The 13,905-nt window shown below is 40.9% G+C and overlaps 1 protein-coding gene across 1 annotated transcript in view; it reads left to right on the top strand.

Moving 5' to 3' along the window:
• Positions 1-2,536: 2,536 nt before the first annotated feature.
• trpm2 (transient receptor potential cation channel, subfamily M, member 2) overlaps positions 2,537-13,905 on the top strand; it is a 41,344-nt gene continuing 29,975 nt past the window's right edge. The window contains exon 1 of the mRNA XM_082966912.1: positions 2,537-2,703. Within this exon, the coding sequence (XP_082823038.1) occupies positions 2,537-2,703 (167 nt within the window). The remainder of the gene's footprint in view (positions 2,704-13,905) is intronic.

The raw sequence follows: 13,905 nt of genomic DNA, 5'->3' as shown, positions 1-13,905 counted from the left end.
AGTATTCTACTGTAGCTGCCTCCTGTATAGTATTCTACTGTAGCTGCCTCCTGTATTGTATTCTTCTGTAGCTGCTTCCTGTCCTGTATAGTATTCTACTGTAGCTGCCTCCTGTCCTGTATAGTATTCTACTGTAGCTGCCTCCTGTATAGTATTCTACTGTAGCTGCCTCCTGTCCTGTATAGTATTCTACTGTAGCTGCCTCCTGTATAGTATTCTACTGTAGCTGCCTCCTGTATAGTATTCTACTGTAGCTGCCTCCTGTATAGTAGTCTACTGTAGCTGCCTCCTGTATAGTATTCTACTGTAACTGCCTCCTGTCCTGTATAGTATTCTACTGTAGCTGCCTCCTGTATAGTATTCTACTGTAGCTGCCTCCTGTATAGTATTCTACTGTAGCTGCCTCCTGTATAGTATTCTACTGTAGCTGCCTCCTGTATAGTATTCTACTGTAGCTGCCTCCTGTCCTGTATAGTATTCTACTGTAGCTGCCTCCTGTATAGTAGTCTACTGTAGCTGCCTCCTGTATAGTTTTCTACTGTAGCTGCCTCCTGTATAGTATTCTACTGTAGCTGCCTCCTGTATAGTATTCTACTGTAGCTGCCTCCTGTATAGTATTCTACTGTAGCTGCCTCCTGTCCTGTATAGTAGTCTACTGTAGCTGCCTCCTGTATAGTATTCTAATGTAGCTGCCTCCTGTATAGTATTCTACTGTAGCTGCCTCCTGTATAGTAGTCTACTGTAGCTGCCTCCTGTATAGTATTCTACTGTAACTGCCTCCTGTCCTGTATAGGATTCTACTGTAGCTGCCTCCTGTATAGTATTCTACTGTAGCTGCCTCCTGTATAGTATTCTACTGTAGCTGCCTCCTGTATAGTATTCTACTGTAGCTGCCTCCTGTCCTGTATAGTATTCTACTGTAGCTGCCTCCTGTATAGTAGTCTACTGTAGCTGCCTCCTGTATAGTATTCTACTGTAGCTGCCTCCTGTATAGTAGTCTACTGTAGCTGCCTCCTGTATAGTATTCTACTGTAGCTGCCTCCTGTATAGTATTCTACTGTAGCTGCCTCCTGTCCTGTATAGTAGTCTACTGTAGCTGCCTCCTGTATAGTATTCTACTGTAGCTGCCTCCTGTATAGTATTCTACTGTAGCTGCCTCCTGTATAGTAGTCTACTGTAGCTGCCTCCTGTATAGTATTCTACTGTAGCTGCCTCCTGTCCTGTATAGTATTCTACTGTAGCTGCCTCCTGTATAGTATTCTATGTAGCTGCCTCCTATATAGTATTCTACTGTAGCTGCCTCCTGTCCTGTATAATAGTCTACTGTAGCTGCCTCCTGTATAGTATTCTACTGTAGCTGCCTCCTGTATAGTAGTCTACTGTAGCTGCCTCCTGTATAGTATTCTACTGTAGCTGCCTCCTGTATAGTATTCTACTGTAGCTGCCTCCTGTCCTGTATAGTAGTCTACTGTAGCTGCCTCCTGTATAGTATTCTACTGTAGCTGCCTCCTGTATAGTATTCTACTGTAGCTGCCTCCTGTATAGTAGTCTACTGTAGCTGCCTCCTTATAGTATTCTACTGTAGCTGCCTCCTGTCCTGTATAGTAGTCTACTGTAGCTGCCTCCTGTATAGTATTCTACTGTAGCTGCCTCCTGTATAGTAGTCTACTGTAGCTGCCTCCTGTATAGTAGTCTACTGTAGCTGCCTCCTGTATAGTAGTCTACTGTAGCTGCCTCCTGTATAGTATTCTACTGTAGCTGCCTCCTGTATAGTATTCTACTGTAGCTGCCTCCTGTCCTGAATTGTAGTCTACTGTAGCTGCCTCCTGTATAGTAGTCTACTGTAGCTGCCTCCTGTATAGTATTCTACTGTAGCTGCCTCCTGTATAGTATTCTACTGTAGCTGCCTCCTGTCCTGTATTCTACTGTAGCTGCCTCCTGTCCTGTATAGTATTCTACTGTAGCTGCCTCCTGTATAGTATTCTACTGTAGCTGCCTCCTGTCCTGTATAGTAGTCTACTGTAGCTGCCTCCTGTATAGTAGTCTACTGTAGCTGCCTCCTGTATAGTATTCTACTGTAGCTGCCTCCTGTCCTGTATAGTATTCTACTGTAGCTGCCTCCTGTATAGTATTCTACTGTAGCTGCCTCCTGTATAGTATTCTACTGTAGCTGCTTCATGTAATTATACTGTCGAGTAGTGGTATAACACTTCTAGTTCAATCTACGTTATTATAATCAGCATTATCCTGTATAGAACTGTAGCTGCTTGGTGTGAATCCAGCATTATCCTGTATAGAACTGTAGCTGCTTGGTGTGATTCTACCATTATCCTGTATAGAACTGTAGCTGCTTGGTGTGATTCCAGCTTTACGCAGCATCACCACCACCAGTCTAGCTGTAGTGACATCACTGATGCAGAGCTGAGAGCTCAGCTGGGGGAACAGTAGCGGACTGCAGAAGCTCTCCTCTCTCTCCGGGCCCCAGCCGACACTGAGCTGCTTCCCTGCCTAGCTGCTTCCCTTCCTCTCTCTCCGGATGGGGGAGTCTCTGCTGCTAGCGCCCAGCTTGGCTCAGACTCTGGCCGTCAGCGCAGCTAAAACCTCGAAGCTCTCTCTCTCTTCGTCCAACCAGCGCTCCCTTGCCGCCTGGATCAAAGACAACATCAGGAAGAAGGAGTGTTGCTTCTACGTGGACGGTGACAGGTAAAGTAGGCTACAGTACACTGGGTTAGAGGACAATACTGTACTGTACTATGCACTGGGTGATAGTGATGGGGGAAAAAAATCTATACAGTTATGTATCAGGATATGATTTCTGACACTATATGGTATCGAGTTGTTTGAGAATATCGCAATATTATTTTTGAACTGGCTGGCTATATCTGCACCAAAACTCCAGTAGCTCGTTCTCCATCTTATTTTTTAAAAAGGGAGGCCATTTTTTTTTTACAATGTTATTTCCATGACAAACTAATGTGCTCATGGCTCTCTTGTCCTTCTGCAGCAGACATTTGGTGAGCAATATGTTTGGAACATCGAATCACAGTATCCAATCACAATACATATACAATGGTTGTATGTACAGTGGCCTTCAGAAGGTATTCACACCCTTTGACCTTTTCCACATTTTGTTGTTACAGCCTGAATTTAAAATAGATTACATTTAGATTTTTTTGTCACTGGTCTACACACAATACACCAAAATGTCAAAGTGGAATTATGTTTTTAGAAATATTTACAAATGAATAAAAAATGAAAAGTTTAAATGTCTTGAAATGTCAGTATTCAAGCCCTTTGTTATAGCAAGCCGAAATGTATTCAGAAGTAAACATGTGTTTAACAAGTCACATAATTGCATGGACTCACTCTGTGTGCAATAATAGTGTTTAACATGAATTTTGAATGACTACCTCATCTCTGTACCCAAAACATACAATTATCTGGAAGGTCCCTCAGTCCAGTAGTGAATTTCAAATACAGATTCAACCACAAAGACCAGGGAGATTTTCCAATGCCTCACAAAGAAGGGCACCTATTGTTAGATGGGTAAAAAAAGGGGGATATTGAATATCCCTTTGAGCACGGTGAAGTTATTAATTACACTTTTGGATGGTGCATCAATATAACCAGTCACTACAAAGATACAGGCGTCCTTCCTAACTCAGTTGCCGGAGAGGAAGGAAACCGCTCAGGGATTTCACCATGAGGCCAATGGTGACTTTAAAACAGTTGAGTTGAATTGCTGTGATAGGAGAAAACTGAGGATGGATCAACAACATTGCAGTTACTCCACAATACTAACCTAAACGACAGAGTAAAAAGAAGGAAACATGTACAGAATAAAAAATATTCCAAAACATGCATCCTGTTTGCAATAAGGCACTAAAGTAAAACTGCAAACAATGTGGCAAAGCAATTCACTTTTTCTCCTGAATACAAAGTGTTATGTTTGGGGCAAATTCAATACAACACATTACTGAGTACCACTCTCCACTTGTGACTGTCGTGTCTTTGGCTATGCCGTATTAAGTGACATGACATGCTATTCTATAAAATCCTTTCTCTGTAATTAATATTACCTGATTAAGTTAATCATGTAAATGTAATAAACTAGAAAGTCGGGGCACCACGAAAGAGTGTTTATAGAGCTGTTATCTTCCGATTAAACTCTTAAAGACCTAGTAATATTTTACATCAATAGCAGTCAATATTAATCGTCACCTTATTTCAGTCTCATCTGAAGGTTGTAAATTCTTGGCTATCTTCACGAACCTGTCACGCCCTGACCAGGTGAACTCGGGTATATTGGGTCAGGGTGTGTCATGTTAGGTATTTTTCATTGGTTTGTGTTTGGTTTGCGTTTTAGCCTTGTGTTGGCTCTAGGTGGGTTATTTCTATGTTGGGTTCTGTCGATTCCCAATCAAAGACAGCTGTCGCTAATTGTCTCTGATTGGGATCACATTTAAGTTGCTGTTTTCCCCACGCTGTTTGTGGGGTGTTGTCTCTTTGTTTGAGCACGTAACGTATCTGCATTTTTCTTGATTTTTGTGTACATGTTTAATTCCAGTGTATTGAATAAACATGTGTTCGCTCCCAGCTGCGTTTTGGTCCGCTTCCTCGTCACCAGGCGACGAACGTTACAGAACCCTGGCTAACAAGTTGAATCAGCAATACAAAATTGGGTTTAATTATTTATTTACTAAATACCTAACTAATCACACAGAATTACATATACACAGAATGCAAATTATGTCATACAGAAAACATCCCTGGTGGACGGAGCCTGTATGATGGCTGATTACACAAAGGAAAGGGGGTTGGGCTTGAATGAAAGCGCGGGAAGACTGAGGAACAAAGCTGTGCTATCGTAAATACAGTATCTTATGCATTCTAAATTACCGCCCATTTGGCGAAGGAAAATGCTATAAATATTTACTCTGAGCTGCGCTTCGGTAGGTTGGTCATAGATGCTGGTCGTGTTGGCCAACAGAGATCTTCCTGTCCTCGGAAGAATGTCTCTGGTGGTAAATTGGATACGTTGTAGTATCTTCGGTGTGTGTTAGACTGGATCCGTCGTCTGTCCTTTCCTAGCCCACGTTTACAGCTGCTGTTGCTAACTCAACGGCTAGGAGGTCTCACTTCTTTAGTGAATAAGAGTTCAAAGTTCATACCATTCACAACCAAAGCTCACGCTGAGGTTGGCTTAGTTCTATAGTTGACATGTTAGTCCTTTTTAACGTATGGACCGTCGTCCTATCGTCCTCGGAACAGGAGGTTACATTTTCGTCAAGGGCTTATATAGTAGAGGGAGAGAAGGTGTCACGACTCCCGCCGAAGTCGACCCCTCTCCTTGTTCGGGCGGCGTTCGGCGGTCGACGTCACCGGCTTACTAGGTGCCACCGATCGATGTTTCACTGTTCGTTTGGCTTTGTCTTTATTGTGTACACCTGTTTTGATTTTCCCTAATTATGTTTATTATTTAAACCTTTGCATTTCCTGTTTGTCTTGTCGGTAATTTTTTCCTGTTGTGTGTGAACGGAGGTGTTTTCTCCGCGATATGTATTGTCCTTGGAGAAGACTTATTGATTAGTTAAGTAAACACATTTGTTTACATTGATCCCTGTGTCCTGCGCCTGACTCCTCTGCTTCTCCTAAATATAATATATATATATATATATATATATATATATATATATATATATATATAATATAATCTTGACAGAAGGGTGTGTTTCATAGTTTATAACCCATGTCTCTTCACAGGGGCGGGCCACTGATTGAGCAGGGCTCTAACCTTATGAAAACCCAATTCTCTCATTTGGAAGCTAAAATTACATTTAATCTTTTCACCAATAGTTTCATATTCAAACATTTAAATTGCACAACAATTCCATGTGAATCTGATAACTAGAATGTGTAGACTTTCCCAGATACAGGTTATGTCGTCCTGTCATCAGTCATAATATCTCAGATGACAACCGAACTGACATCATATTCATTAAGTACCAACGCATATTTTCAACTGGTTCTATTACCGAAATATGGTTCCTTTCCCCCCACTTGTTTGATGTTCCCAGACTCTCTATGTTTAACAAAGGCTATTCAACAGTCCTTCAGTAGGGTCAGAGAGAGAGGGGAAGGGAGAAAGGTATTTATGGGGGGGGGGGGGGGGGGGGGGTCATAAACCTTACCCACAGGCCAACTGCATGACATTTATTTATTTTTTTATTTTTTTATTTCACCTTTATTTAACCAGGTAGGCAAGTTGAGAACAAGTTCTCATTTACAACTGCGACCTGGCCAAGATAAAGCAAAGCAGTTCGACAACATACAAAAACACATGGAGTAAAACAACATACAATCAATGATACAGTAGAAAAAAAGAAAAAAAACATGATTTAAATCTGCCAAAAAATCTACGGCCTGAAAATGGTTGTCTAGCAATGATCAACAATCAATTTGACAGAACATGAAGAAGAAGGGGCAAATGTTGCACAATCCAGGTGTCCAAAGCTCTTAGAGACCTCCCCAGAAAGACACAGCTATAATCGCTGCCAAATGTGATTGTAACATATATTGACTCTGGAGGTTGAATACTTATCTAATCAAGATGATAGTGTTTATGTTTCATAAATGTTTTACAAATGATAAAAATGTCCTTCCACTTTGACTTTACAGTCTTTTTTTGTAGATTGTTGACAAAAAAATACAATTAAATCTTTTTTAATCCCACTTCGTAACAAAACAAATACTTTTTGGAAAAAGTTAATGGGTGTGAATACTTTCTGAAGGCACAGTGGAATCATGAGAATCACATACATATCGTATCGTGAGGTATGCTGGGTTAGAGGATTATACTGAATACTGGGTTAGAGGATTATACTGTACTCTGGGTTAGGGGATTATACTGTATACTGGGTTAGAGGATTATACTGTACACTGGGTTAGAGGATTATACTGTACACTGGGTTAGAGGATTATACTGTACTGTACACTGGGTTAGGGGATTATACTGTACACTGGGTTAGAGGGTTATACTGTACACTGGGTTAGAGGATTATACTGTACACTGGGTTAGAGGATTATACTGTACACTGGGTTAGAGGATTATACTGTATACTGGGTTAGAGGATTATACTGTACACTGGGTTAGAGGATTATACTGTACACTGGGTTAGAGGATTATACTGTACTGTACACTGGGTTAGGGGATTATACTGTACACTGGGTTAGAGGGTTATACTGTACACTGGGTTAGAGGATTATACTGTACACTGGGTTAGAGGATTATACTGTACTGTACACTGGGTTAGGGGATTATACTGTAGACTGGGTTAGAGGATTATACTGAACTGTACACTGGGTTAGGGGATTATACTGTATACTGGGTAAGAGGATTATACTGTATACTGGGTTAGAGGATTATACTGTATACTGGGTTAGAGGATTATACTGTACTGTACACTGGGTTAGAGAGTTATACTGTACACTGGGTTAGGGGATTATACTGAACTGTACACTGGGTTAGAGGATTATACTGTACACTGGGTTAGAGGATTATACTGAACACTGGGTTAGAGGATTATACTGTACACTGGGTTAGAGGATTATACTGTACACTGGGTTAGAGGATTATACTGTACTGTACACTGGGTTAGAGGATTATACTGTACTCTGGGTTAGAGGATTATACTGTACTCTGGGTTAGAGGATTATACTGTCCACTGGGTTAGAGGATTATACTGTCCACTGGGTTAGAGGATTATACTGTACTGTACACTGGGTTAGAGGATTGTACTGTCCACTGGGTTAGAGGATTATACTGTACTGTACACTGGGTTAGAGGATTATACTGTACACTGGGTTAGAGGATTATACTGAACACTGGGTTAGGGGATTATACTGTACACTGGGTTAGAGGATTATACTGTACACTGGGTTAGAGGATTATACTGTACACTGGGTTAGAGGGTTATACTGTACACTGGGTTAGAGGATTATACTGTACACTGGGTTAGAGGATTATACTGTACACTGGGTTAGAGGATTATACTGTACACTGGGTTAGAGGGTTATACTGTACTGTACACTGGGTTAGAGGATTATACTGTACACTGGGTTAGAGGATTATACTGAACACTGGGTTAGGGGATTATACTGTACACTGGGTTAGAGGATTATACTGTACACTGGGTTAGAGGATTATACTGTACACTGGGTTAGAGGGTTATACTGTACACTGGGTTAGGGGATTATACTGTACACTGGGTTAGAGGATTATACTGTACACTGGGTTAGAGGATTATACTGTACTGTACACTGGGTTAGAGGATTATACTGTACTCTGGGTTAGAGGATTATACTGTACACTGGGTTAGAGGATTATACTGTCCACTGGGTTAGAGGATTATACTGTACTGTACACTGGGTTAGAGGATTATACTGTACACTGGGTTAGAGGATTATACTGAACACTGGGTTAGGGGATTATACTGTACACTGGGTTAGAGGATTATACTGTACACTGGGTTAGAGGATTATACTGTACACTGGGTTAGGGGATTATACTGTACACAGGGTTAGAGGATTATACTGTACACTGGGTTAGAGGATTATACTGTACACTGGGTTAGGGGATTATACTGTACACTGGGTTAGAGGATTATACTGTACACAGGGTTAGGGGATTATACTGTACTGTACACTGGGTTAGAGGATTATACTGTACTGTACACTGGGTTAGGGGATTATACTGTACACTGGGTTAGGGGATTATACTGTACACTGGGTTAGAGAGTTATACTGTACACTGGGTTAGGGGATTATACTGTACTGTACACTGGGTTAGAGGGTTATACTGTACACTAGGTTAGAGGATTATACTGTACACTGGGTTAGAGGATTATACTGTACTGTACACTGGGTTAGGGGATTATACTGTACACTGGGTTAGGGGATTATACTGTACACTGGGTTAGAGAGTTATACTGTACACTGGGTTAGAGGATTATACTGTACTGTACACTGGGTTAGGGGACTATACTGTACACTGGGTTAGAGGGTTATACTGAACTGTACACTGGGTTAGAGGATTATACTGTACTGTACACTGGGTTAGGGGATTATACTGTACTGTACACAGGGTTAGAGGATTATACTGTATACTGGGTAAAAGGATTATACTGTATACTGGGTTAGAGGATTATACTGTACACTGGGTTAGAGGGTTATACTGTACACTGGGTTAGAGGATTATACTGTACACTGGGTTAGAGGATTATACTGTACACTGGGTTAGAGGATTATACTGAACTGTACACAGGGTTAGAGGATTATACTGTACACTGGGTTAGAGGATTATACTGTACACTGGGTTAGAGGATTATACTGAACTGTACACAGGGTTAGAGGATTATACTGTACACTGGGTTAGAGGATTATACTGAACTGTACACTGGGTTAGAGGGTTATACTGTACACTGGGTTAGAGGATTATACTGTACACTGGGTTAGAGGATTATACTGTACACTGGGTTAGAGGATTATACTGTACACTGGGTTAGAGGGTTATACTGAACTGTACACAGGGTTAGAGGATTATACTGTACACTGGGTTAGAGGATTATACTGTACACTGGGTTAGGGGATTATACTGTACACTGGGTTAGAGGGTTATACTGTACACTGGGTTAGAGGATTATACTGTACACTGGGTTAGAGGATTATACTGTACACTGGGTTAGAGGATTATACTGTACACTGGGTTAGAGGGTTATACTGTACACTGGGTTAGAGGGTTATACTGTACACTGGGTTAGGGGATTATACTGTACTGTACACTGGGTTAGAGGATTATACTGAACTGTACACAGGGTTAGAGGATTATACTGTACTGTACACTGGGTTAGAGGGTTATACTGTACACTGGGTTAGAGGATTATACTGTACACTGGGTTAGAGGATTATACTGTACACTGGGTTAGAGGATTATACTGAACACTGGGTTAGAGGATTATACTGTACACTGGGTTAGAGGATTATACTGTACACTGGGTTAGAGGGTTATACTGTACACTGGGTTAGAGGATTATACTGTACACTGGGTTAGAGGATTATACTGTACACTGGGTTAGAGGATTATACTGAACTGTACACAGGGTTAGAGGATTATACTGTACACTGGGTTAGAGGGTTATACTGAACTGTACACAGGGTTAGAGGATTATACTGTACACTGGGTTAGAGGATTATACTGTACACTGGGTTAGAGGATTATACTGTATACTGGGTTAGAGGATTATACTGTACACTGGGTTAGGGGATTATACTGTACTGTACACTGGGTTAGAGGGTTATACTGTACACTGGGTTAGAGGATTATACTGTACACTGGGTTAGAGGATTATACTGTACACTGGGTTAGAGGATTATACTGTACACTGGGTTAGAGGGTTATACTGTACACTGGGTTAGAGGATTATACTGTACACTGGGTTAGAGGATTATACTGTACACTGGGTAAGAGGATTATACTGAACACTGGGTTAGAGGATTATACTGTACACTGGGTTAGAGGGTTATACTGTACACTGGGTTAGAGGATTATACTGTACTGTACACTGGGTTAGGGGATTATACTGAACTGTACACAGGGTTAGAGGATTATACTGTACTGTACACTGGGTTAGAGGGTTATACTGTACACTAGGTTAGAGGATTATACTGTACACTGGGTTAGAGGGTTATACTGTACACTGGGTTAGAGGATTATACTGTACTGTACACTGGGTTAGAGGATTAATCTGTACCCTGGATTAGGGGATTATACTGTATACTGGGTTAGAGGATTATACTGTACACTGGGTTAGAGGATTATACTGTACACTGGGTTAGAGGATTATACTGTACACTGGGTTAGAGGATTATACTGTACACTGGGTTAGAGGATTATACTGTACTGTACACTGGGTTAGGGGATTATACTGTATACTGGGTTAGAGGATTATACTGTATACTGGGTTAGAGGATTATACTGTACACTGGGTTAGGGGATTATACTGTACACTGGGTTAGAGGATTATACTCTACTGTACACTGGGTTAGGGGATTATACTGTACACTGGGTTAGGGGACTATACTGTACACTGGGTTAGGGGATTATACTGTACTGTACACTGGGTTAGAGGGTTATACTGTACACTGGGTTAGAGGATTATACTGTACACTGGGTTAGAGGATTATACTGTACTGTACACTGGGTTAGGGGATTATACTGTATTGTACACTGGGTTAGAGGATTATACTGTACACTGGGTTAGAGGGTTATACTGTACACTGGGTTAGAGGATTATACTGTACACTGGGTTAGGGGATTATACTGTACACTGGGTTAGAGGATTATACTGTACACTGGGTTAGGGGATTATACTGTACACTGGGTTAGAGGATTATACTGTACACTGGGTTAGAGGGTTATACTGTACACTGGGTTAGGGGATTATACTGTACACTGGGTTAGAGGATTATACTGTACACTGGGTTAGAGGATTATACTGTACTGTACACTGGGTTAGGGGATTATACTGTACTGTACACTGGGTTAGGGGATTATACTGTATTGTACACTGGGTTAGAGGATTATACTGTCCACTGGGTTAGAGGATTATACTGTACACTGGGTTAGAGGATTATACTGTACACTGGGTTAGAGGATTATACTGTCCACTGGGTTAGAGGATTATACTGTACACTGGGTTAGAGGGTTATACTGTACACTGGGTTAGAGGATTATACTGTACACTGGGTTAGAGGATTATACTGAACTGTACACAGGGTTAGAGGATTATACTGTCCACTGGGTTAGAGGATTATACTGTACACTGGGTTAGGGGACTATACTGTACACTGGGTTAGAGGATTAATCTGTACCCTGGATTAGGGGATTATACTGTACACTGGGTTAGAGGGTTATACTGTACACTGGGTTAGAGGATTATACTGTACACTGGGTTAGAGGGTTATACTGAACTGTACACAGGGTTAGAGGATTATACTGTACTGTACACTGGGTTAGGGGATTATACTGTACTGTACACTGGGTTAGAGGGTTATACTGTACACTAGGTTAGAGGATTATACTGTACACTGGGTTAGGGGATTATACTGTACTGTACACTGGGTTAGGGGATTATACTGTACTGTACACTGGGTTAGGGGATTATACTGTACTGTACACTGGGTTAGAGGATTATACTGTACACTGGGTTAGAGGGTTATACTGTCCACTGGGTTAGAGGATTATACTGTACACTGGGTTAGAGGATTATACTGTACACTGGGTTAGGGGATTATACTGTACACTGGGTTAGAGGATTATACTGTACACTGGGTTAGAGAGTTATACTGTACACTGGGTTAGAGGATTATACTGTACACTGGGTTAGAGGGTTATACTGAACTGTACACAGGGTTAGAGGATTATACTGTATACTGGGTTAGAGGATTATACTGTACTGTACACTGGGTTAGGGGATTATACTGTACTGTACACAGGGTTAGAGGATTATACTGTATACTGGGTAAAAGGATTATACTGTATACTGGGTTAGAGGATTATACTGTACACTGGGTTAGGGGATTATACTGTACACTGGGTTAGAGGATTATACTGTACTGTACACAGGGTTAGAGGATTATACTGTACACAGGGTTAGAGGATTATACTGTACTGTACACTGGGTTAGGGGATTATACTGTATACTGGGTTAGAGGATTATACTGTACTGTACACTGGGTTAGAGGATTATACTGTACACTGGGTTAGAGGATTATACTGTACACTGGGTTAGAGGATTATACTGTACACTGGGTTAGAGGATTATACTGTACCCTGGATTAGGGGATTATACTGTACACTGGGTTAGAGGATTATACTGTACACTGGGTTAGAGGGTTATACTGTACACTGGGTTAGAGGATTATACTGTACTGTACACTGGGTTAGAGGATTAAACTGTACTGTACACTGGGTTAGAGGATTATACTGTACACTGGGTTAGAGGATTATACTGTACACTGGGTTAGAGGATTATACTGTACACTGGGTTAGAGGATTATACTGTACACTGGGTTAGGGGATTATACTGTACACTGGGTTAGGGGATTATACTGTACACTGGGTTAGAGGATTATACTGTACTGTACACTGGGTTAGAGGATTATACTGTACACTGGGTTAGAGGATTATACTGTACTGTACACTGGGTTAGAGGATTATACTGTACACTGGGTTAGAGGATTATTGAAAGATTATTGGAATCTGTGTGGGTAGCTGGGGCAGGAATTCCTTTAACAACGAAGTGGCATCTTTACTGGGTATTTTGTATGTGCTGCATAACAAAGGAAACAGAATAACATGCACATTATCCAATCAAACTCAAATCATAACAATCATTCTAATTATTAACGTAATTAAGTAATTCATCAATTCAGTTCAATAGTAATTCAATATGAATCATGATGGAGTCATTTAGGATCATAACCATTCATGAGAATGATAATGCAAATAAATTGATCAGTTATCAATTATTCAATAATCTCAATCAGTTTGATATCAGGATTTATCAATTCAGCAAACAATTACGCTTCATATTTCATCCTTCCAGGTGTGTCTTCACATGTACATGTCATTTCGTTACATTTTAACCATATATCAATGGCATAATTGGCCTGTAATGATCTGTAGGGGCGTGATCATTGTCCATTGATATAACACAATAGGTTTGAAGCGGGCGCTCCAAGCCGCAATAACTATAAACAATAACTGATGTCTGACATTTCCCACCTGACCTAATTAAAGTGCTCGTGCTGCGCAAGTTAAAGGGCGATTCCACTAACTCCATGGGC

This window comes from Salmo salar, chromosome 21 (assembly GCF_965601325.2).
Source record: "Salmo salar chromosome 21, fSalSal1, whole genome shotgun sequence".
NCBI lineage: Eukaryota > Metazoa > Chordata > Actinopteri > Salmoniformes > Salmonidae > Salmo > Salmo salar.
This window is presented reverse-complemented; position numbering and strand designations above follow the sequence as displayed.